Here is a 25875-nt window from a genome sequence, read left to right as displayed (position 1 = left end):
TATGATAATGCCTGGAACGCGATATGTTTTTGATCTTTTAGGGCGAAAGGGACCGTGCCCCCGCGAAGTTCGTGGGTTATGGTGCTTACCGGGTTCTTCGTTGGTTAACCCTAAGTATCGGAGAGGATGAAAGAGGTGAGCCCGTAAGCTCCTTAGAAAGCTCAGGGCGATGAGCACAGAAGCTCCCCGTGACGTGTTTAGCCCCCGAGCTCCCCGAGAGTTGCTGCGATGAGAGCATCCCGCTTTGATCCTAGAGATCGTCAATAGCTAGCCTTGAATTGGCGTTTCAAAAAATGCCATTGCGTTCGCTCATCGCGCGTTAAGCGTTACGCTACGGTATGCTCCCCCCGAGCCGCTCGCCAGAGAGCTCTGCTTATAGTTAGCCCCAGGGAGAGGCGCTTTGGGCTTTGTATTGGGAGAGCGTCATTAACGTTCTCGGGCTGAAATCCTAAAAAAAAGGAGTATAGGTCCTAGCACAAAAAGAGTTAGTTGTGCTTGAAACGCGTTTGAACTCCCCGGTGTTTTGTTCAAGAGCCGGTGTGGTTTCCCTCATCTTTTGGAGATGAAGCCCTCCATCATGATTGTTTCTAAGGAATGGAGATCTTGGGGCCTATCTTGAGATGATAATGACGCTATGCCCCAAAAATGGTCTAGTGGGCATCCCGCTTTGGAGATCGCCCTAGCCTTGAATTGGCGTGACTATAGTTAGCCCCAGGTTTTGAGCTTCATTAACACGTAAAAATAAAAATGCGAATCACAAAAGAGTTTTCTTGTCAGGATCATAATAACCGCCCTATTGAGATGATAATGATCCCCGTGGTCAGCCCCTCGTAAAAGCTTGATTGACTTGATCGAATTTTCTTGTTGGAGCGGGGTAATGTGCCCGCTTTATGCCATGACCGACTAAACTCGGACTTGAGCTTCGAGGCTTTCCATGCTTCGTGGGAGAACCGTTGGTTTTGAGTTTTGAAGTTGTGTGAAAGTGGTTTCTCAAGTAATTGAGGCCCATTCAATGTAAAGGTGTGATATGATAATCCTTTACAAACACTTCTCGGGGACCGATATGGATGGATGGGTGAGACCGAAGTTCGGCTTTTGGAGCCGAACCGCCTACGATCTTACTCGAAGTTTTGGGGTTAGAATAGAATCCGGGCGTAGTTCATAGGAGTGGTATTTATAGAGATTGAAAGTGTATCCTCACCCTCCACGTGTAAAGGATGTCGCCAACGCGGGGGTGTGGATCATGGGGAGCACGGAGAAATATCTACATAGTCCGGTTGTGATGATGAGGAGTGGCGGTCACGGGCAAGTAGCTTTGGCGTCGGATCGCTTCGAAGTGCAAGTACACCTTCACCATGATTGCTTATGGATAAGGGGGTCCGGCTACCGCCGGTGTAGTTCGCGTGTCAAGGATCGGCCTCTTGTCTGGATGCGACCTGATACCATAGGTCGGTGCATTAGTTCCACCATGCTAAGCGCGTGCTGGATAGAGAATATCACTCCCCTACAATCGTCTAAGCAAAGTATAAAGTGGAATCACACCATGAATCCTAGGGAGTAGGGACACGCCCCAATTCTAGAAATGCACTGGAAATATTGAGCACACCAACTCTCTAACCGATATCTTTGAAATTTCTCCTGATATATTTCAAACGATATTTCGCAACCTTTTCATAGAAATCTGACACAGCCGTTAGTTTCTGTTTTATTTTCCCCTACCCGCCTTAAAATTTAGTTATAGCTAGCTGTCCCCTCACATTAGAGTTTTGTTCGTTACTTTCATTCCTTCGAAGAACATTCTTTTCTTCCCACCTCTTTTTTTCTTTTTTAAATACAACATTCTGAACACCAACTGTTTGATGTAATGCTCAAAAGAAAATGGCTTCATTAACTAACGTGTCAAAAAATTTAATCTTTTCTTCATACCCAATCAAGAAAACTTGTTCTAGTCTTCGTTTTGAGTCTTTGTTCATTCCTTCAAGAAGAAAAGACTTGAGCTTTTCTTGTTTTTATGAAAGGGGTTTGAGTAGAAAGAAGTGGGAGAATAAGGTATGGGAAAGTGAAGGAGGAGAAGGTGGTGGGGAGGATTCAGATTTGGAAGAAAGGGTACTTGAGTTTATGAAGAATTCAAAGACCCCTGATTTGTTTCCAACTCATGACGAGTTGATTGAAGCTGGAAGAATGGATTTAGTGAAGGATATTTTGAGACAAGGTGGCTGGCTTGCATATGGTTGGGATTTGGGTGAAGAAGAAGAAGAGGAGGAAGTTTTTGATGATAGAAGAATGTTTCAACAGAGATTTTATGGTGGTAGAAGTGATTCTTTGGAGGAATTTGAAGCTGGCCATTCTTCCAATGGCTCTTCTAATCTACCTTCATCTTCGGGCAGGTAAAACGTGATTCTTTACGTTGGGCTAGTTCTTGTTTTTGAGTTGTATCTTGGAATGGTGAATAATGTTAAGTTGTTCTTTTTTGTTTAGAAGGATGGAGAGTGAGAAGGTTGCGGGGGTTGCTGGTATCTTGAGTCGATTGGAGAAGGAGAGGGAACAGTCATTTGATTTGGGTTCAAGAGACAAAGAAAGTAAAGCTCGTGTGTCTTTGCATGATATCCATGATGACGACGATTTACAACTGGAATTATCAAAGGGTGAGTGGGTCTTAGTTGTATTTCATTTGGTTAGTATGTTGTTAATGTGGATCATTGACTTGAATATTGTTACTGTTGCATCGATGTCTCTTTTCTTTATTTCTTCATTCTTGCACATTCAGTGATTCTAGTTCTTGAAGCTGATGCAGTCAGTCAGTAACCTTTACAATTACTTGAGACTTAAGAGATTTAGATGGCCATGGAAAATAAGTATGATTGCCTGTAGGGTCAGGTTGTGGATACCACAATCTGACCAAGATCCATTCTGCATTACCCTCACATATCCTTTGAAGTTCTTTCATCAGAAAGACATATTTTAGATCTTGACATGCTTTATATGTTTTTGGGAAAGACAGTTCGTAGAAGTGAAAGGAACAGTGCTTCAGTCTCAGGGAGCTCTGGTAAGGAATTTGTTGATGATGCTGGTGGAACGCATGGTCAGAATGAGTCTTTTTCCGATTGTCAGGAGTCAACAAACCTTTACAAACCAGATACGTGGAGAAAATGGAGCAATAAGAGAGCAGGGTCTTCAGATGTGGACTTCGAAGGTATTGTATTTTAATTTGGGTGACGGGTTAGGGGATTAAAATTTTGAACAGACTGATGACTTCTTTACATGGTTAATGTAATTGGCAGCTGCTGAAATCGAAGAGCATATGACTAGAAATGATGAGATGGTGGCAAAGGGTAGACATGAGAGTGGTAAGCGAAGGACAGAACTGAGTACTGGTGACATCAAGCAGATAACATCTCGTCTTCAGGACCTGGACTCGGAGCTCGCTTCAGTACTACACTTGCTCAGTTGTAAAGCTGATGTCTCAGATAAGGTGGCCGCTCTGACCCCTTTCTAATTATTTTTATGTCATCTGTCTTGAGGTTTATATTGTTTCTGCATGGTTTATTTATTATGCCTGCAAATGCTATTATTCATAAAGTTTACCTTGGCCTAGTCTATGGCATATATAAAATGCAAGCCTTGAACTGACGGTTATTATCCCAACTAAGCCTAGTCGCGCCTGGGCCGACTAGCGATCAATTTCCGATTGAACTGCGTCCTAGGTTATTACTAGCCTTCATTTTCTTTTCTGCATTATCTGAGAACCATGTTGTTGTTGACTTTTTGTTTTTGTTTTTTTTATTTTTCTCTTTTTGGGTCCTTGGTCACAATTTTCTTCAATTTGTTTTTAGTAATATTTTGGAGGCTACTTGTTCAGTGATATCATTCACATGTGATGCGCTTGTCACTCCACCAAGAGAAAGTTTTATAGCCAGTCGACAATATGATTATGCCTTTTCGGAGTTTTCGCTCTACTGATCAAACAGGCACTTTCTGCTTGACGGGGGGGTAGGGTGATTTATGTTAAATGAGTTCATTATTTGTTATCCTAGGAAAAAAAAAGGCATTTCCTTTTCGAATTACTGAATGTGAGTATGTTGGTGTTAAACTCTTAGTCTTAAGTCGGCCACGGGAATTCATTTTATGTGCTGGAGAGAATTCATTTTATGCTTTGATGAAGTGATCCAGTTTGCAATTCTTTTGGGCATTTTGAAGTCTTACGATGAGATTATTAATGATATTAGGTTTCTCTGCATTAGTGTATGTAGTCTTGGGTTTCTCTCTTGTTTGAGACATTTTGCTTTTAGATGGAAGGATATATAATATTTGTGGGCAAGGTAAGTGGGTGGGGGTTAGTGGCTTTCCTTGTTATGTTTCTTGTTCTCTTCGGCTTCTTGGATAAAATTCGCTCAACCCATCTGCTATGAAGAGGTATCACTATATATGTGTTCTTGTTTGCTGTTCTTTTTGTGTGTGTGGCAGTGAGAGAGAGAGAGAGACTCTCACATGTCCCTTAGTTGGGAACAGTGTTGTCCTTAGACCCAGGGGAGTCTGGGTGTTGCCTTTAAAGAATATGAATTTTGCTCGCAGCTAACTGTTTTGGGGATCTCGAGAGAATGACACTGTCGAGGAATGTGATTGGCGAAATTTGTTTAGTTGCATGAAGTGGGTGTGGTTAAATGGATATATTAAAAAGCTACGCCGGAAAAACTGGGAAGCACTCTATTACATATGCATATTGAACTCTAAAAAAGAAGAGTGATTACGAGATTTATATGCTCCAAAAAGTAGGGTTTAGTCATACTGCTAACCCCACATATAAGTTCTCTTTCTTTTTATACTTGTCTAAGACTAGAGATATCATTGTTGGTTTTGATTCTAGCTAGTGGAAGTTAAAAGCACTGTGTTTGGCTCTCCTTTCCGCATATAATGCTATCATTCTCTTTTCTTTTTCATGTTGCAGTATATAGTTGTGCTGCCAACACAATCCAATTGTTCAACTTTCCCATTATAATTAGAATTCCTTTATCAAATTCGGGAAAAACTAAAACCAAGTAGGAATTCAACTTTTTTACATGTCGAAATTGGAAAATTTTGATAGTTTCAAATATTGTGGCTAAATGACTCACCTCTATATAAACCTAGTTCGTTAATGTTCACTATTAGGAGTTTAGCTCATAAACTTCTTATACTGCATGCAGTTTGTCTAGTATGTCTATTAGGCTGAGTCCAATGGCTCCCTATCCCCTTAAAAGTAGAGCTAAAGTCAACAGATTTTACTCTCTATCATTAATTTCCTCTGTATAGCCAAATGTCGGGCTTTTACGTCCCAGTGGTTGCTATGATATACAGTCACTGAACAGTTGGGTCACCACATTCACGCAAAAACACATAATGGATTAAATCATTTGAAAGAAGCATGCATTGGGAATCAGACTGTACACATTATAGAATTTGGTTTTCAGTGCACAAATGATATGCATTTCGATAATAGTGAATTTAAATCTGTCATTTGTTTGAATTCTTGGTCTGACATTTGTCTTTTTCTAGTTATTTACTTATTTAGGTTTTTTATGATGGCTGACATCCTGTTACATCTTCTTTGTTAGGTTATGAAAAATTCATCAGAGAAGTCACATTCACTTTCTGATACCTGGGAGTTTCGGGAAACTGAAATTATGAAGGCCCGAGATAAATTGCGGTCATTACGGGCCCAGTTGGCTGTGCTACAAGGCAAGATGGCTCTCACAAAGATGTATGCATTACCTCTAACAACTTGATACTTGGTCATTTGATGCTTGTCTTTCCTTAATGGCCCTGATTTCAATTTTTTCTTATTGTAGCAGTGAAGCACAGAAGAAGACACTCGTGAAGCAAAAGAAGATTCGTGATGCTCGAAAAGCTTTAAGCCTTCTTCGGACTGCATGTATAATTTGGCCTAACTCAGCATCAGAAGTTCTGTTAGCTGGATCATTTGATGGATGGACCAGTCAGGTATTTCCTTAAACTGCTCTGTGATTTTGCTTAGCTGAGTTTTAAGACACATAAGTCCCTTGTTATGTTTGGTCAAGTTACTTCTAGCCAAAGTGTATGGATGTTGTGACCAGATACACAGGGATAACTGTGTTGTGTGGTGCTAAACTAGGGCCGTAACAGATAGAAATTAAGATTCTCGCTTCGTTAGTCCCAATTCTCGTGTTTTATCTAAGAAGCTTGTTAAGAAACACGTGAGTGATTATTGTAATCATGTCCTCCACTTGGTGCATGTGTGTAACCACAAGATTTAGAACCACTATCTGTATGTTAGTTTCTGGTCAAGTACTTAATGACTTACCAAATACAATGAGATTTATCATAACAGATGTTCCCAACCACAATTTGGGGCCATGACAATAAAGTTTATTATTGTCTATCCTGCTAATGAATTTTTTTTATAAGAAACGGGTATGTGAGGGTTCTCACTTTGATGAAAATGACAAAGCAAAGTAGACTTTACTAAATTAATAGATAATGTTGGTAGGTATGAGATTTTAGTCATGATTTAGCCTGACGATACTGATAGCAGATTAGCAGGACCAATGAGGAGAAACGTTTTGTGAACTGTTGCATATTTAAGTACATACTATGGTGTCATAAACCTTTAGCAGTAACAACTGGATATACGGCTTGATAAAATTTCTATCAGAATAGTAGTAAGGTGGAGGGGTATCTATGTGCTTAATTGAATATCACTGTGCTAACATAATAAAGAATTAAAGATACAACTGATATATCATATATTGATAATTTATTTGCTCAACACAGTATAAACGTTTGTTAATTGCATCTGTTGTACTGACTAGTCTGTTTCTGAAATGCAGAGAAAGATGGAGAGGTCAAGTCCAGGCATCTTTTCATTGTGTCTAAAGTTGTATCCTGGTCGATATGAGGTCTGTAATTATATATTTTGTTGAGTTGTTCCATTCAGTCACAGGTGTTTGACTATGATTTGACTAGAAGTGTTTACATTTTTGGTTGCAGATCAAGTTTATCGTTGATGGTGAGTGGAAGATTGACCCGCTACGTCCTATTGCAAACCACTATGGCTATCAAAATAACCTTCTCTTCATCTCTTAAACACATCAAGGAATATAATGAGTAATTGAGTATGAAGGACCTCAGATTCTCGTTGTTGACTCATACAGTGACTAGTTTAGAGGTTTTCTTGTGTTTCTTTTCACTCAGAAGAGTTTATTTCTCCCTGTAGACAGTTTTATTGATAGCAACTTTTTGTAACAACAGACGTACCGGATTAGTTTGTAACTTGGTATGCTCATTTTTTTTACAATCAATCAAACATCTAACAGATTCTTTTTCTTCCCTCTCTTGTTTCATTTTCGTGCAACTTTAGTTTGTTGTGTATTTATACAACGTTACGTTATTTGACCATTCTCCTTGAACTCTTAACAAAGCCAGTTTTTTGTGGATGAAACTGCCTCATACCATTAGTCATCCAACACTGTTTTGATATCACCACTGTTTGGGCTAAAGAGGGAAGTTTGGATCAAGATGAATGCAGGGATGCAAAAGAGACTAGAGATATAATAGGTTAAAGAAAAGCACATTTTAGGTCTGGAGCTAAAATTGTATCTTACTTTCGAAGTATCTTGAAATCTCAGCATATATGGTAAAATGCCGACACTGCAAAGCCTAAAATATTACCGACACAAAAATATCGTGCCAAAAAAAAACAGTTGGGTTTTCTGACCATTCCCTGAACCTGAAGCTGATGGCCATTAAAAATTAGTGTTTGTGAATCTCAAACATCGTTCAATTAATTTGGTTTTTGCAATTTGTGTTGTACAACGCTTCATTAATTGAGTTTTGGTTGCTAGTATATAAGCAAATTGGGTGTCCTGTGTCCATGAGTTTCTGTATAGGACTTAAAGACCAAACATTTCCAGCCTTAATATTTGACAAAGTGCCTAGAAGGTGTTGTCACCAGGGCATTGATTCGCTTGTTCCTCACCAGCACATGGTAAGCTCGTTACGCTGGGTGAATTTTATTGGTTAAGGAGAGTACTGGTTTCGATTTCTTTTAATTGATTCTTGTTCTTTAGGAAAACACTTCCTTTGCCTTCAAACCATAATTCTCCACTCATTCAGGATTATGCAGGTGTGATTTTTTAATATGGCTTGTTTTAAAAAACATCTAATTGCAAAAGAACAACTGGTCTCTTAGTCATTAGGTAGGGTATTTGCAGTCTACGTTGTTCCACTAAAAGAAAAAATAAAAACAAAGAGAAGAAGGAAGTGGGCTGTGTTTTTTTGCATGCATATCTTTTTCACCTTATTTTTATCAATTACTATTAATTTGTAACAAATATCCTTTGGTTGGTAATATGGCATGCATGGTTTTTACAATGGGAATGTTACGATAAAAAAATCTTGATACATTTCTCTGGTTCCTGTAGAGGCGCAGAGCTCATGGTAAAGGAGAAAACTAATAGTTGCATGGAACATGTGGAGCTTTCAGATGCCAAGATGGACTCGATGCCAACTACTCACATTCTAAACCAGAATGATCCATGTGGTGTGTATCTGAATCCCATCTCTTAATATTCTGACATTACTTGAATTTGAGTTTCATCCTTTCTATGTATGTACCAGATTTTATCTGCATTGTTTTGAACTTTAGAAATCTCAAATGGTACTATGTCGTTAGGGCCGGAGGATTCTAACAGTAAAGTAAGTCGACCCCCGCAGGTGCTAGCTAGCTTCATGGTAAACGCCTTGGGTAATGACAAATATGCAAATCGTGCTAGGTATCGATGTTTTTTTTTTCCTGAAGTCTTGAAACCAGATCGATAATTAGCATGGTTTTTTTAGATTCTAATTGTAATTGCATAGAGGAGGCACATCTAATTTAATATAAAAGATAATTATGTTATTTAAGTGACATTAGAGAGTTTTTTTTCTAAATTATTAATAAAAGAGGGCTTGTTCTAAATTCAGGGAGAAAAATGGAAAATAATTATATAATTTAAGTTACATTAAGTGAGTTCTTCTAAATTATTAATAAAAGGGGGTGGGGGGTTTCTAATTTTTGTGAGGGAGGTGTTTATAAATTGAGTAAATAGGGAGATTTCAATTTGCCTACTCGATAGTGGAGAGTGGGTTCCTCAAAAGCAGGCTATCATATAGTGTAGAGATACAACCCTCTAGTATTACCGAGTTACTGATCTCATTAAAGACCCATGCCAGTCCAAAAAATTAAAAAAAAAATAAAAATAAAGGAGAAAAGTGACCCCTCTCTAAACTTGTTAGGGAGAAAGCCTAGTTCTTGTTGGTTCAATTGTTTCTTGTAGTATATATATCTCTTATAGCTTTGTATATTAGTATAACCAATAAATTTATATTCAAACTAGCAGACACTTGTGATGATAAAAAAACAATAAAACATATATTCAGTTATATATTCTATTGTCCAGCGCTTTGTAAACATGATCTAATCAGATTTAGTCGCAATTTTATTTTGGTCAATCATTATAGAGTAATTGACATTCACTTATGCAAATGTGATAGTTGAGACCATAGATTGATATAGAGGTGCGTGTCGGGTGGTCGCACCCCCTGAGATTAGAAAAGCTCTACTACCACATAATTAATTGCTTAGAAAAATCTTCAAATTATAAAGACTCGCACACCCTAATTATTTTAGCAAACTTCCACTACAACACTCCCAAAATTTTCACGTGAAAATATAATCAACAAAAAAAAAATAGTATTAAAAAAAAACTAAAAAAAAACATTCCAATAAAACCAAATTTTTTTTTACTTCTCTTTTTGCCCTAACAAAATTATCCTTTATCATTTATTTTGTGTTCAAAACAATTAAAGGTGGACAAATATGTCTTTGAATGTTTGATGGGTTAATGAGACTAAAACAAATAGCCAGATGCCCAAATCCCAACCAGTGAGTTTGTATAATTCTAATCACCCATAACAAACCCGTAAGCTTTCCTTCCTTTCTTTCACTCTCAATTCTTAAACAAGCGTGAGACCTCAACCCAAACAAAAAACAAAAAACAAATTTATAAATGACTTGTGGCGCAGTTTGTTACACACTTGTCCTAATTATTTGTAAAACTCGTTATCATTATCAAGATGATTTCCACTTAAAAAAAAATAAAACAAAACAAGGTATTTTACTTTCAATGTTAATCTTTTATAGTTTTCTCCACATGATAGTAGAGTTATATAGACTTATAACAGCAAAACAAAGTAATTTTAATTTTTTACTTTCAATGTTAATTTTTTCTAGTTTTCTCCACGTGATAGTAGGGTTATATAGACTTATAATAACAAAACAAGGTAATTTTTTACTTTCAATGTTAATCTTTTATAGTTTTCTTCACATGATAGTAGGGTTATATAAACTTATAACATTATAGAAAGTTAACAATTTGTTGAATTGTTGTAGATTTGCATGTGGACTAGATTATGTAGATATATATAGACATAGTAGTATCAATCAATGGCTTAAGTGCTTAAGTAGTTAACTTCATCAGTCCATATTAAATTATTAGTAGTCAACGCACTCTAGTTTTGTGAATTGAAATAAATGCATAATTTTGTTGATCTTTATTGTTTAGACCTTCTAACAAAAAAAATTAAAAAAAAAATAAATTGCATACTTTTTTTTTTGTGGGGTGTGCATATAATCTCGCACTCCTGGCTTAAAATCCTAGCTCCGTCCCTGGTCGAGACCCCAAGTCTTTGCCCCCTTAGTGATATTCTGATTCGTCAATAAAGTGAATGCCTCCTCTCAATATATATAAAATTGTTCACTTCAGTTGTAACCTGCTAGCCACACCTACAAACTGGTATATTTCGTAATAAAGTGACTACCTTGTTTAGTTGTTGATCCTTTCAAAATCGTTGGGTCAATCTTGAACCACATGTTCCATAACTCAACGACCTTGTTTCTAGAAGCTCTTGAAGTTTCAGTCCTGCTCCTAATAACTAACTTAAATGATGTTTGACCAAGGAACAATTGTTATGTTTCGAATGAATGAAAATCCGAGACTCATTTTACTTGGTTTGTTCTTGGAATTGAAGTAAGAAAGAGAGGCATAGTTCCATTTATTCATTACTACAGGTCACAAGTCAAGATCATTGTATTAATAATGTATTATGTTTGCAACTATCTAAAGATTTAAGTCAATTAGAACTCAAAAACTCATTCGATTTAGCTGGCTCAACTGTGTTGACATAGTTCTCTCACTATGTTCGTGGCTATTTTGGACTTGGAAATATTGGTTGTATAATATGACTTGATAACATGTGTAGTTTCAGATGCCGATGGAGACGATGACTTTTGGTGTGGCGATATATCTGTATGTGATGAATCTGAGGCATTAAATATAGCATTTGACTTAGACAGAGAATGGCAAAGGCAGCACAACCTTTCATATTAAAGCTGATGTTTTGATTTCTCCACGTGCCACAAATTTCTTATGATTTGGATGAGAACTCAAGATTTCGTAATTCTTGATGAATCTTTAGATTGGGTATCGTGATGGTCTCACGGCAGGAAAAGAAGAGACAATAGGGCTTCAACTGTAATGCCCCAAAATCAAATAAAGATTACGAGGCGTTAATAAGACGACGCTCAATATTAATAATATAAAATTAACGATAAACCATTATATATATATATATATATATATATATATATATATATATATATATATATATATTTTTTTTTTTTTTTTTTTTTTTTTTTTAAAAAATCCGACAAAGTTTTATTTGTATTTTCAACATTTCATATACCTAAAACCTGTCATAACCTGAAAAACAGAATAACCTAATATTCATATATCAAACCTGTCAAGTTATATATAACTTTACATAGTTTGAAAACCAAAACCTATCTATATACAACGCGAACCAAATATATACAACTCCATTAAAACATATACACAACACCTTCCAAAATATATTCGGTAACGTCCGCTAACCGATCCCTTACCCCCTAGATCAGTATTTCACATATATGCACAACCCTCCATGACATCATATATAAATTAAAGTCATGCAATACAAGCTACAATTATTTATGTACAACCAAAAAGATATCAATATAATATACAGAAATAGGAAGCCACTACTTGTAACCGATATTAAGGTCACTTAACAACCCATGTGATTCCAAGACGCTCCTTTTAAGGTTTCGCCTTGATTCTTTAGTATGTATTCACCTTGTAGATCTCGATATGGAGGGACCTGTTCGTCCCTGTCCGTTTACACTCCGACGATCAACATTAGATATGAAGTCAATATATAATAATCAACTTGAAATGAAATTGAATACAAAAGACAAGGTTAACACGTACCTTTAGCTGCTTACAAAAACTTATTGTTTGCTTATTAAATCATCGTAAGTGCATCGAGTAACATAAACTCAAGAAAAGCATTAGCCTTCAAGATAAATCAATCTTTCTATGCATAACACGCACACTTATATACTTTTCATGTCCAAACTAAACAACGGTAAAAAAATATAAAAGCATCCGGTTCTTCAAAAGGGGTAGGGGTTTTCCTATGGAAACGGCTGAGCCGGGTGGCTGCCTATGTACCCGTTTAGGGATCAAGCCAATCGTAGTTCTCCGCTATATTGAGATGTAAAGATCTATAGGAATGGATTAAGTCATTCCGATAAGGAAAGCGACATAGGTTCTCTACCCTTTGTTCTATTCATGCTTCTCCGCTGACAACAATCCACGGTTCTACCGTAACCAAATCACAAATTGAAACCGCTATAACTACCTACGGTTTCTGCATCATAACATAAAACGAACATGCCAATAACGTTTTCTTATAAAAACGTTACAATTGTACCAAACAGCCGGGTTTAATGCTAACTCAGAAACAACACCGTACGTTATACGTTATTAATATAAAATTAATTAACACTCTCATAACAACCCACTGTACAAAATGAAAACATTTAATCAATTTAATTGTACATAACTAATTAATTGTATATAAATAAATCACATTAAATCAAGAATAAAATTGTAATTAAAAGTATACATGCAATTTAATGTATACAATATATAATATTAAAGTTTACTTACCTGACGCCTTTTAAACCACCAAAGATTCAGGAAGAACTTCCAATGTTCAGCTAGCTTCCTAGCTACAATATTTGTTGTATTTAAAGGACCCGCACTTTAACTTTTTTTCCGTTCATTAATTGGAGACTTGTATTTGTCGGAAAATGTTCGATGGATGACTTGTTCGCCAATTGCTGACACTTTTCTTGTTCTTCTTTGACAGGTAAAGTATGTTTGCTTTTAAATGCTTTAAACAACTGCAGAGATAAATTCGCCATGGCATCACTAGCGGATGACTCCATGAGTCTGTCGAGAGATATGGAAATGCGAGGCATCCCCTTGGATTTGTGAGCTATCCAATGTTTTGAAAACCGAACCGGTAATCAAACCGATTTTTTGTTAAAATGGTTCAATCAGGTTCAACCATGGTTCGACTCGGTCGGACCAATTGATGTTTATTTAGCAAATTTTTTAATAATTACAATAATAAAATGAATAAATACATGTTTTAATTCAATATTAATTGGTATTATATATCAAAATAAATTTCTTATACAAGAAATACATAGTTGGTTTGGAGTTTGGATTATCTTGTTTAGGTGTTAGGTTCAACTCCCCACATTATCAATTTTTCAAAAAAAAAAAACAAAAAAAAAATTATATAAGGGTGATCCGGTTTAGAGCTGAACCGGTTCGTCAGTTCAACTACGGTTTAAGCTTAGACCGAGGGTCCAACCATAAACTCAAGTTTTAACTAAACCGAACCGAAAATTTACCGGTTCCAATCGAACCCTGGTTCAACCACTGGTCCGGTCCGGTTTTCTAAATACTGGAGCTATCAACTTGGCTAATTTTGCACCATGATCAGCATCCGAATTCTTGGATTTTGCACTCCCCACAACAAGCTTTACATTATCAGATTTCAAAGATTCTATAACATAGTCAACAAACTCAGACCACAAACCACCAACTCCAATATCATCCCCCATGTCTTCAAACTCTCTCTGCCCTTTCTCTGCCAACCTCCTTTCTTTCTTTTTGTCTTTCTCTTCTTTTTTTTTTCTTTTCTCCCCCCTTTTTTCTCTCTCCTGCCGACCTCTTTTCTAAGTGTCCAGGCCCAAATACAAAAGAAAAAGGCCCAAAAGACAAAAGCAAGCCCAATAAAATAAAAACGACCCAACATAATAAAAAGCCCATAAAACCACAACAATAGACAAGGCCCAAAACAATATAGCAAGCCTGAAATAAAAAACGGGCCCAGTACAATTGAATAGGCCCACTAACGTAACAGACGATACATAATCCAAATAGTAATATAGCTTAAAGTATTTGTGTAACTAACCAAATAAATTAAACAAGTAAATATAAATAATTATACCATATAAATTAACTGCCATGGCGATATTACTGAAATGTCCTTGAGAAAGTTCCATATTATTACATCAACATTGGATTTAAGCAATATGTGCTTGTTGGATACAAATGGGGACTTGTCAGGGGCATTACTAGGTAAATAACAGTCTCTTTATGTTATGACTGCTTCTTTGCATTTAAGCACAACCTAACGTTATCTTGTTCACTATACGTGTTCTACACCCTGAAAGTGCACTGTCTTGCCTTCCTGATGGTATGAAAGAGAAGTTGGTTGAAGAGCTAGATATGAGGGAGAAGTTTCAAAACTTGTACGAGTCTGTGCATTCTGTTTCAAATCAAGATGCTATTAGGGCATCTCCAATGGGGGGTGTAAACCGTAAAGAGTGGAAATTTTACACCCCAAATGTCAAAAAACTCTTTCCAATGAGAGTGTTATACCGTAGGTAATAGAGTATTAGTTGATAGAGAGGGTGGAGAATTTCCCCTCTCGCTATCGGCTAATAAAAAGTCCGGGCGACACTCGATCAGACGTCTGAGTAAAAAAAAATCTGATGTCAGTTGGAGTCTTGGAGTGTCGTCGCTATCTATTTCTAAAGTCACAATTTGAAAATTTTAAACTCGGACAACATTTAAAGTGGGACATTACTTCAAGTGTCATCCGAGTTTAAAATTGAACTTTTTTACACTTCTCCATTGGGAACAATAGAGAGTGAATATTTATGGACTCTATAATAATTTACAATTGGAGTTGTAAAATTCTAATGGCACCTAGGTGCCGCCTATATGGAGGTGTAATTTTACACCCCCCATTGGAAATGCCCTTAGTTGCCATATGAAATTTCGACTTCCGACGCACTGGGAAGGTGCATTGAGGAGTCTGAATCCCTTAAACTTGGATGTTCTGATTGAATTGCACTCACTCATTCAATAACTGATTGTGGGATATGGTTCAAGTTCTACTTTTGACGCTGAGAAGTTTAGAATTTTTTGTATTTATGTACTCATGGAACCACGGATGACTTTTGGTGATGATATTAAGAGGTTATATGGTGTATAACACAAACACAATGAAATTTATAAGAACATTCCTCTCACTATGCTTCTTGTATATTTCATATTTGCAGTAAGCCTTAATGTGTGGTAGTGCTGTGTATGAACCACTTTCTTTCTCATGGTTGAACTGAAAATCTAACGTGTGTTGTGATGTGGTCACTGGAACTGTGATGACCAGGTGGATTTCTATCTGTATTATAAATTTGTTGTATATATACTAATCAAGTGAGCGGAGCGAACGTTCTAGGCCGAGGGGGTGTATGTGGATAAAAAATCATTTGGTTGGTTTATGTCTGTCTGTATGTCCTCATTTCTCATCTCTTCTCCTCTTCTCTTTGTCCCTCTCCCTCTCCCTTTCCCCTTTCCCTCTCCGCACATGCCCCCACTGCATAGCAGTATACTAGTTTATCGATTCACGTGAATCTAGTGTATGGCAGTATGCGCTATGCACAGACTAAAATATCATTAGTTGGAATCTCGGGATTTGCAGATATGCCGACACTACAAAAGAACTGGCATGCCGAAAAATATCATACCGAAATCTAAAATAAAACAGTTGATCGTTAAACAGAAAACTCGTTTTGAAGTTTCGAGATCACCAATGGAAGAGAAAGAAAGGCAAGAAGAAGAGAAAAACAGTATTAATAATAAGGTATGGAGTTGGGGAGCTGGAACAGAAGGGCAACTAGGCACAACAAAGCTACAAGATGAAAACCATCCTCAACTTATTCATTATCTTTCTTTTACACCAAAACATATCTCATATCTAGCTTGTGGAGGTGCTCATGTCATTGCTTTGAGTAGAGAAGATGGAAAAGTATTAAGTTGGGGTAGAGGAACAAGTGGACAATTGGGTCATGGAGATATGAAAAACTGTTTATACCCGTTTCCTGTTAAGTGTCTGGAAAGTTTTGTTGTGTCTTATGTTTCTGCTGGTTGGAATCACTCTGGGTTTGTTTCAAGTATCTTTCTTTCTTACTCATTCCTTTATTTACTGTGTTTCTTTGTTTTTTTTTAATATAACACTTGTGTTTAATGGACTTGGGTGTTTTTTTGTGTTTTAGATACTGGAAGAGTTTTAACTTGTGGAGATGGAACATTTGGGCAACTTGGGCATGGAGATTTTCAATCACAGTGTTTACCTATTGAAGTTATGTATTTCAGGTCTAGGCATGTTGAACAGATAACCTGTGGAATGCGTCATACACTTGTTTTACTTAAAGGTGAACATCTAGTTACTAATATTTCCTTTTTTGAGTGATAACAATTAGCACGGCCGTCTTGCACCCTTTTGATCTTGTTTTATAGAATTTTTGTCCTTTGTATAGTTTGACTATTTCGAAAGACTTGTTACATTTGCTTTACTTGAATACCTTAAGAGTCATGTACTGAAGGATAGTAGAATGTTTAAAGGTATAACAAATGTTTGATGAAAATGATCTTGTGAAGCTTCCAAAGGGTCAGTTAGTTGGACATGATATTACTTTAAGGATAAGGTGCATAATTCTTGCTAAGCGTCGTTTATATAATTTAGATACTTATTGACTAAATAACTCAAGAATATTGCTCAAGTGTTGAAGCCTGATTATGAAGCATTAGTTGATAATCGATACCTAGGTTTATGAACCTTAATTAAGGTGGAGTAATAGTCATAGTGTTCCCAGTAGCGTTGTAATTGTCTTTAAAATCAAACTCTTTCTCTCTGTTGACATGTTGCCAACTCCCTTCCGTGTCTTTGGTGGTAAACTGGTAATCTTGATTTGATACAGATTACTTATAGCTCTTCAAGTATGAAAGAACTGTGATCACTATGATGCAGGTAATTCAGGAGATGCATTGTATGGATTTGGTTCAGGAAAGCGTGGGCAACTGGGTACATCCATGGATATGATAACGAAATCACTGAATCTTCCTCAAGTGATTTTTGGATTTCAACAAGTTAATATAGCTCGGATCATTGCTAATGGAGATCAAAGTGCAGCACTAACAGGTAACTTCTTGTGCTACTTTTCTTCAGTATCTGGAAGTTATGCTGAAGGTTCTAATTTACCTAGTGGAGACTTAAGATTGTCTCAGTTAAGCTAGTTCCATTGCAAGCGTTGTCATATTTGATACTTTGTTCAATCCTGAGTCTCCCTTCAGTCCTGAGTGCAGAGGGATTTTCTAACCATTTATGCGAAACTATATCAATAGGGAGTCCTTTGAACAGAGAAATGGAAAAAGGTTGGAGTCATGTATTTGTAGGCTCTTCCTGTCTACAAATAGGTGTACCCATTGTATTTTTTTTTTTTTTTTTTTTTGAAGATTATGTAGTGTTTCCAAATACGATGCTTACTTGGTCGCAGTTTCCTGTCGTTATTAATTCCTGATATGTCCTAGCAATGGTATGTCTGGAATCTTGATTTTGCATTTAATTCGATGGTCTGGGTCTGTCAGTTAGCTCTTCTTGTCGTTGTGACTTTTGTGTCTGACCATTGAATCAGTTGATGGGCACCTTTACACTTGGGGCAAAGGGTTCCATGGAATTTCAGATGCTTGCCTTCCCCTGCTTCCTTCATCAGCTTTGAAGTTTACCAAAGTTGCTCTTGGATGGAACCATGCTTTGCTATTAACAGGTATATGCCATTTCAAATTTTCCGCATTTTCTTTAAACAAATTTAAATTTTTGCAAGCTCTACTTTACTTTATTTGTCATCTAATTTTCCGTGGGAAACAGATTGTGGTACAGTGTTTATGCTTGGTGGGAACCATCATGGAATGCTTAGTAGTCCTCAGAAATTGAGATTGAAGACATGTTCCTCCAACCAAAGCACTGGATGTCAAGGTTCAGAAGGTAAGAGTCCTTAGATTCTGATGGTTATAACCTCCTTCATATGGTCCGATCACCAGGTTCTGTGCTGATGGAAAGTTCTTTTTATTTTGAAAAGTGGAAAGAATTGCTTCAAATGATGATTTTTGCTGGTTTGAAAGCAAATCATGATTTTTATCATGAGTTGTTCTATATGAACAAACAACTTTGAACAAACTATTGTGAACAAACTGACGTGGCAGTGCAACATTCATGTTTTAGTGTCAATTACCATTGCCACATGGATGTTGTACTATCAAATCTCACTGCAACATGGGTGTTGCACGGTCGAATCCCGCACTGCCATAGCAGTTTGTTAAGAATAGTAGCGATGTTGCCCTATCAAATACCACTACAACATGAATGTTGCACTGCCACGTCAGTTTGTTCACAATTGTTTGTTCAAAGTTGTTTGTTCATATAGAATTTTTGTTTTATCATTGCTCCTGATTTAATGCGATGATAAGTTGATGATGTTAGAATTGTCAGTAGTATCTTGTTTGTCTTACCCATTTTGACTTGCAAAATCTAGCTTGATAGACTAAAGTACCTCACAGTGAGAGAATCAAGTTCATTGACAACTTAATTATCCTTTTGCAAACTCCTGCAGTTTTTCAGTTTGTCATCCTATGGTAAGCAGAGTTTTGATTAATTTGATCATTTTAAAGTTATATGCTGTAATTTCTTCTCCAGATGATTGCAGGTTATCGATTTTAGAGAAAGTTTCTGGTCTTGATGGTATAAAAGCTGTCGACATTGCAGCTGGAGCAGAGCACTCTGCTCTTGTTACAGGCAAGACAGCTTTACTTACTATTATTGTTCTATTACAAAGGAAGCTTATTCCTTCTTCTGAATTGCTCTTTCTTCTGTTGCAGAAAATGGAAAGATAATGACATGGGGTTGGGGTGAACATGGACAACTAGGTTTGGGGAATGAGGAAGATCAAATAGCCCCTCAAATCGTGAGCCTTGATGCGAAGCTTTTAAAGGTCCAAACGCTATTCAAAGTTTACTGTGGAAGTGGGTTTACTTTTGCCACTGAAGGGAGCTCTTAGGCTTCTCAATCCTAATCTTTACAGTGGATAATTATCGATCAGTAAGTTGAAGTAACAAGTTATGAAAGATGGGCTAGTCTAACTCATCTCCAACGGGTGAGAGACTCACTGCTTGCCTGAAGCAAGAGCTAAAACAAAATGTTGTATGACCAACATTAAATACTAAGAATTACGAAGCAAAAGTAGAGCAAGAGTGAGGTGACACATGGCAGATCTAATAGACACAAACATTGGCTTTAGGTGAATATCTACGCAGAGTTTTCTGATAAAGAAAATTGATTTTATCTTGAAACTATGTTATAGTCTCTTTAATAGAGCATGTTGAATGAGAGAAAATCTGGCACCAAGCCACCAAGGTCTTCGCTACAGGAATACAGGATGAAGAAGTTCCTTGGCAGTAATTTTGGAAGGTGAACTGTGCCTTTACAAATTCCAAGTAGCTATGGATGAGGGTAACACTTCATTTAGATCTGCCTACAAAAAATTTAAGTCCTTGAATTCACACCACGCAGCAGAAGATAGCAGCCAAGCTGACATTGCACTGAAATCTGGCGAGCTCAAAGTAGGAGATCAGTAATCAGTAATGCAGACACTCATAGGACTTCTCTTTTAGTAATGGTTGTCTTTTAATCATTTGGTATAATGGTTGTATTGTTAACCTGGAGTGGACTAAGAGACTTTATAATGCAAAGTGGCATTGGCATCATCTTTGTCATTGGCTGTTAGATTATGTAAATCCTTTCGTTCAGCTATAATGTCTGTTAATCTGTTTATGCACCGGAGAAAAATATATATACGTGAAAATTTGAAGAGGGAAAGTACAATGCTCACTTTCTAGAACACAAGGCAAGGCAGGGCAATGCCAAAAGAAGAGTTTGAGATGGACTCAAAATCTATGGAGGATCTCGTACTCGTGTGCGCGCAGGGTGTGAATCCTAGAAATATGCATGCATGTTCACGTCATATAGGAGACTCCATATGTATTTTTCACTTCCTTTTTAGAAACCTCAACTACTCCACCCTTTTGTTGCTCTTCTTCAAACCCTCCACAGATCTCCATTAAAAGGTATGCTAAACTCTCTCTCTCTTCTTGAATAGTTGAACCCCAGCTAATTTGGTCGATCTTGCTTTGAGTAGGTCAGATTGGTTGGTTAGTTCCGTCCCAATATATTGCTGCTTATTGACCCTTGTTAGGGTCTGTAACTCTCACTTACAATGACGACTTTATATTTATCTGACGATGTAATGTTACACATATTAGCAAGAGTTCCTGCAAAGTGTCTTATGAGATGCAAGTGCGTATGCAAGCTTTGGAACTCTTCGATCTCTGACTACAATTTTGTGCGTTCTCAACAAGTGATTATCTTTAAAACTGTTCCAGAAAACCACCACTGCGTGTTTGATGATGACAACCATATGTCCATCCATATCATCAACATGAAAGAGTACAAAAAAATTGGGATTGGGAAATTTCGTTTGAATTTTCCCCGTCCTAATTGCAAGGTTTCAGTGAAAGCTTCTTGTAATGGGTTGTTGCTCCTTTTAGACGAAACTATTAACAGTCTCTATGTCTATAATCCTCAAACCCGTCAGCATTCGACTCTTGAATGTCACACTAGGAATAGTTGGTGTACTCCTTTCCATTTGCGATCGTATGAGTGGACTTTGTTTTACGACGATTTTATTGGAAAATTTAAGGTGTTTGGAATCTGGGGTACGGAGTGCATTTTACGTGCTGTTGGTGACAAGGAGTGGAGCAAATCGGTTAGTCCTCATAGTTACCCACTCTTTTCACCATTCTTATTTGTAGAAAAAGAAAAGGAATTTCATTGGTTGGGAACTGGGGGAACACTTGTTTCAGTGAATGTTCAGAATTTGGAATTTAGAATAACCATTGCCCCAGTACATCTAGCCAGAGGGCAGAAATGTATCTTAGCTGAGATGAAAGGATCTCTATGCGTCACGATGGTCTCTTGTGATCAAATCGACATTTTTGTCTTAGAAGACAGAGCTAAGAGTATATGGACCAAACGCTATAGCACTAATCTCCAGTCCTTGTCAAATTTACCTACATGTTTCAGTCGATTTCTTTCTGGAAAGGTCCACTTCTTTACCATGAGAGATGTTGATAGCAATGACTTCTCAGACCTCCTACTGATTCTTATACGACACAAAGGTAAGTTGTTCTACTACGACTTGAGGCGCAAGGAGTCAAAGAAAATTGCATTTTCACGCCTAAGCAAGGAGCAGAAGCTAGGTTGGCGTTATTGCTTCTATTCAAAAAGTCTTACCAGTTCGCAATGAGGATCGTTCAATTCTTCATTTACTTTCAGTTCTAGGAATCCAGCAACTCTGAACTAGCTAGTTTGTACTTCATATAGATCGATTTACTTTGTGACAATTATTATCTTTATGTTTTCTCTTTAATTGAATATATGTTAAGAGTACGGCTAGCATGTGTTCTCACAAGAACGGATGTTGCTGCATGATCAATACGAATGCCTATGTATTTTACTTCTAATTAATGTTAGTTAAGTTTTGTTTCTACTTTTAGGAAATTATGTGATTATAATTCTCTGGAACATTTGCAAGAAGCGCATTTGGTGCAAAAATGGTTCTGAAAAAAAAAATCTTAGAATGTGGAACAAAACACAAATCAAATTGAACACATAAACGACCATGCTTACAGTTTGTTTACATGTTAGTTTTCTTCTAACATTTTATATTCTTGTAGGATCCAATCTTCGTCCAACGAACTTGGTTATTGGCATCTGATATATCATGAACTCTTCTAGAAATGGTTAATAAGTTTCATGTTGATTTATGTATTTTGCTTTGTATTTTCATGCTCTATTCCAATTCATTGTCTCAAAACAATTGTTATTTTGAAGTTTTTCATAATATTTATGTGCATTTGAACATCAAATTAATACTGTGATTATGCGTGCTACTTTATTATGAACTAAATTCAAGTATATGAGCTAAGGAGGGCCTTAAAAAGCTATGCGAATTTGTAACCACATGAGAGTTGTAAGCAGGTTGGACAGATAAATGGCAATTCGTAACCAAAGGGTGGATCATTGGCAATGGCAAGTCAATCAATGTCTGGACAGATAACTGGTGTGGTGAGAAAGCAATCAGTGATTACTTTGAGACGGATAGCAGAGCATGGCGAAACCATACAGCAAAACTAAGTTGCTGCATCACTGAAAATCAATGTAACTTCCCTAATGAGGTGACTCAGGTGCTCCAAAGGCTAGGGATAGATACTCTCATGTTACCGTTGCCCAATGAAGAAGCAGAAGATCAAAGAGTTTGGTTACCAACACCAAACGGTAAGTTCACTAGCTGTTGCATCCGCAAATGAAGCTATTAGAAGAAAGCAACAGGCACCACCTTGGCAACAGTTCCTCTGGTCAACCAAGATACATCCTAGAACAGTCGGCATATGCTGGAAAATTTTACATGGTTGTATGTATACAGATGACAGATTGACAAAAATGAAGTTCATGCTCGCTTCTAGGTGCTGCACTTGTCAGAATGCCATTGAGACTCAAGAGCATATTCTTTATCACTGCCATTTTGCGAAGAAGTGTTAGGCATACATCACAAATGCATTCAAGATGCAAACAGAAGTGAGGGATTTTGAGGATGTGATCAATCGAAGCAAAACCATGAGTTCTCTTATTGCAGATCTTTGGAAAGCAGCGACAAAAACTGGACTGGTGGCTATTTGGAAGAACCGTAACAAAGTCTTATTTGATGGAGGTAAATCTAACCTTGGATTTATATGTTTCCAAATCAGAAAAGCTATTTGCAGGGTACACTCTCTTTCCAAGGGTCATATGGAGAATACAACGACTGATCTTTCCATTTTTCATGGATTAAGACTACCGGGTAAACACAGAAAAGCACCCAAAATGCTTGAATGTTATTTGTTACCCCCTCCTCTTCGGATAATCAAATCCACAACAGATGGTTCATCAAGGGGAAATCCAGGTCCACCAGGTTAAGGTTCACTATTTAGAGACAGTCAAGGAGTTGTTCTCGGCACTTTGATTGGTGGTTTGGTGTAGAAACAAGTTATGTAGCTGAGTGTCAAGCAATTACATTCAGTCTGGTGTTTCGACCAAATATGATCAAAACATTAAGTGGTGATGAAAGAGATGAATAACGTAGAAAAGTAGTGAGAAAAGTAATGGTGATCGAGAGAATGATGAGATTGTACCTTTCAGTTGCATACGTACCCAAATTATAGATGGGATCAAGTCTCAAGAATGTAGTTTTGTATGAAAAATAGTTTGATATTTATATAGGTAGAGTAGAGACTCTTTGTAGCTCAAGTATTCTTGTAGCTTAAGTAATTGTAATTGAATATAACTCTCAACTGATAATTATCTCTTTGATAAAAAATAAATCTGGACATAAATTAATGTACGTTAGTGGCAAGTCATGTGGCAAGGTTCAGCCTTAGACACATGAGTTAATGGGAATGTGCATTGATCCATGGTTTTGCAAATTGGGCTAGCTTTAACCCTGTCGATTAAACAAATAAAATAGACCCCTACTAATGGACGTTTACCGCCTCTCTTTGGCATGCGAACAAAGTTCATATGATAGAGGAGAAGAAAAATCGAAAAAAAAATAGAATAAGAAAATAGTGAGCGAAATGTATAACAAAGTGTCGTGTAAATGTAAACGATATGAAAATAGATTGTTGAGAAAAATGCGTTAATTATTGTGAACGAAATAATGTAAAACTAACTTATATGAGATGCAATGTAGTTAAATGAAATACGGCTGAAGTGATAATTGAAATGGGTGGCACAAAAAAAAAAAAATTGCAAAATAAATTGATAGCAAAAATTGTACCGAAAAAATTACGTAATAATAATAAAATTGATTTTGACTACTCATGCCAGTGAGAAATTTATATTAGGATTAGACAATTAAAATTAAATGTAGGGGCAATTTAGTAAAAATAAGAGGAAAACAACTTCAGAATGAATTGGAGAATCGTCAGAGGCAATAACCTCGCGCTGAATAATTTGGCGCATTGGTAGAACGGCACCCGCGTGCAACCTGTTATGGAAAAGGATTAGAAGAGATTATTTCGTTATCGCCAAGTTAACCTTGACCATCATGTTCGTAATGATCATCAGTAATTGCATCGGGACCTTGAGCTCTTCGAGTATGCGTCATAATTTTTACAGAACATGATCGAGGGTGTTGAATAAGAACCGCAAACGGCGCCAATTATGTTTCGACTAAATATGATCAAAACATTAAGTGGTGATGAAAGAGATGACTAACGTAGAAAAGTAATGAGAAAAGTGATGGTGATCGAGAGAATGATGAGACTGTACCTTTCGGTTGCCTACGTACCCAAATTATCGATAAGATCAAGTCTCAGGAATGTAGTTCTGTATGAAAAATAGTTTGATTTTATATAGGTAGAGTAGAGACTCCTTGTAGCTCAAGTATTCTTGTAGCTTAAGTAATTGTAATTGAATATAACTCTCAACTGATAATTATCTTTTTGATAAGAAATGAATCTACACATAAATTAATGTATGTTAGTGGCAAACTACAAAGGTTCAGCTTTAGACACATGAGTTAATGGTATTGCAAATTGGGTTTTAACCCTGTCGATTAAACGAATAAAATAGAGACCCCTACTAATGAACGTTTGTCACGTGGGTGGGGGTCGAAACACTGTCCCTCTTTGGCATGCGAACAAAGTTCATATGGCAGAGGAGAAGAAAAATTAAGGAAAAAATAGAATAAGAAAATAGTGAAAGAAATGTATAACTAACAAAGTGTCGTGTGAATGTAAACGATATGAAAATGGATTGTCGAGAAAAATGCGTGAATTATTGTGAACGAAATAATGTCAACCTAACTTATATGGGATGCAATATAGTTAAATGAAATATGGCTGAAGTGAGAATTGAAATGGGTGGCACGAAAAAAAAATTGCAAAATAAATTAATAGCAAAAACTGTACTGAAAAAATTATGTAATAATAATAAAATTGATTTTGATTACTCATGCCAGTGGAAGATTTATATTAGGATTAGACAGTTAAAATTAAATGTAGGGGCAATTTAGTAAAAATAGGAGGAAAACAACTTCAGAATGAATTGGAGAATCGTCAGAGGCAATAACCTCGCGCTGAATAATTTGGCGCATTGGTAGAACGGCACCCGTGTGCAACTTGTTGTGGAAAAAGATTATGAGGGATTAGTCCGTTATCACCAAGTTGACCTTGACCATCATGTTCGTGATGATCGTCAGTAATTGTATCTGGACTTTGAGCTTTTCGAGTATGCGTCATAACTTTTACAAAACGTGATTGAGGGTGTTGAATAAGAACCGCAGACGGTGTCAATTATATTTCGACAAAATATTATCAAAACACTAAGTGGTGACGAAAGAGATGATTAACGTAGAAAAGTAATGAG

General features: G+C 36.8%; 2 protein-coding genes across 5 annotated transcripts; both read left to right on the top strand.

Annotated features, from left to right (window-relative positions):
- Nucleotides 1-1509: 1509 nt before the first annotated feature.
- On the top strand, nt 1510-7341 carry LOC147522792 (5'-AMP-activated protein kinase-like protein). 4 transcript variants are annotated; one of them, XM_086595048.1, is made up of 8 exons: nt 1510-2387; nt 2479-2645; nt 3002-3193; nt 3282-3472; nt 5592-5737; nt 5826-5976; nt 6843-6911; nt 7003-7341. In XM_086595048.1, the coding sequence occupies exons 1-8, from the start codon at nt 1879-1881 to the stop codon at nt 7096-7098; spliced, it is 1521 nt and encodes a 506-aa protein (XP_086451174.1). In that variant the 5' UTR covers nt 1510-1878; the 3' UTR covers nt 7099-7341. The 4 variants fall into 4 exon arrangements, with proteins under 4 accessions (XP_086451174.1, XP_086451176.1, XP_086451175.1 ...); XM_086595050.1 differs by having other exon boundaries at nt 1730-2387; nt 2482-2645; XM_086595049.1 differs by having other exon boundaries at nt 1730-2387; nt 5829-5976.
- An 8740-nt stretch (nt 7342-16081) lies between these two features.
- On the top strand, nt 16082-20117 carry LOC147522791 (Regulator of chromosome condensation (RCC1) family protein). The gene is made up of 7 exons (XM_086595046.1): nt 16082-16471; nt 16574-16732; nt 17329-17499; nt 17993-18124; nt 18226-18342; nt 19051-19149; nt 19233-20117. The coding sequence occupies exons 1-7, from the start codon at nt 16111-16113 to the stop codon at nt 19409-19411; spliced, it is 1218 nt and encodes a 405-aa protein (XP_086451172.1). The 5' UTR covers nt 16082-16110; the 3' UTR covers nt 19412-20117.
- Nucleotides 20118-25875: the final 5758 nt, after the last annotated feature.

This window comes from Coptis chinensis, chromosome 1, assembly GCF_015680905.1.
Source record: "Coptis chinensis isolate HL-2020 chromosome 1, ASM1568090v1, whole genome shotgun sequence".
NCBI classification, from domain to species: Eukaryota; Viridiplantae; Streptophyta; class Magnoliopsida; order Ranunculales; family Ranunculaceae; genus Coptis; species Coptis chinensis.
Note: the sequence above shows the minus strand (reverse complement) of the source record. Positions and strands in the feature narration are given on the sequence as shown.

Excerpts from the sequence above, each read along its gene's own strand:
- LOC147522792 (XM_086595048.1), top strand. The coding sequence starts at position 1,879 with ATGGCTTCATTAACTAACGTGTCAAAAAATTTAATCTTTTCTTCATAC. Across the intron at positions 2,646-3,001 it reads ACAACTGGAATTATCAAAGG|TTCGTAGAAGTGAAAGGAAC; the intron begins GTGAGTGGGTCT and ends TGGGAAAGACAG. Across the intron at positions 6,912-7,002 it reads TGTATCCTGGTCGATATGAG|ATCAAGTTTATCGTTGATGG; the intron begins GTCTGTAATTAT and ends TTTTGGTTGCAG.
- LOC147522791 (XM_086595046.1), top strand. The coding sequence starts at position 16,111 with ATGGAAGAGAAAGAAAGGCAAGAAGAAGAGAAAAACAGTATTAATAAT. Across the intron at positions 17,500-17,992 it reads TCAAAGTGCAGCACTAACAG|TTGATGGGCACCTTTACACT; the intron begins GTAACTTCTTGT and ends CCATTGAATCAG. Across the intron at positions 19,150-19,232 it reads GCACTCTGCTCTTGTTACAG|AAAATGGAAAGATAATGACA; the intron begins GCAAGACAGCTT and ends CTTCTGTTGCAG.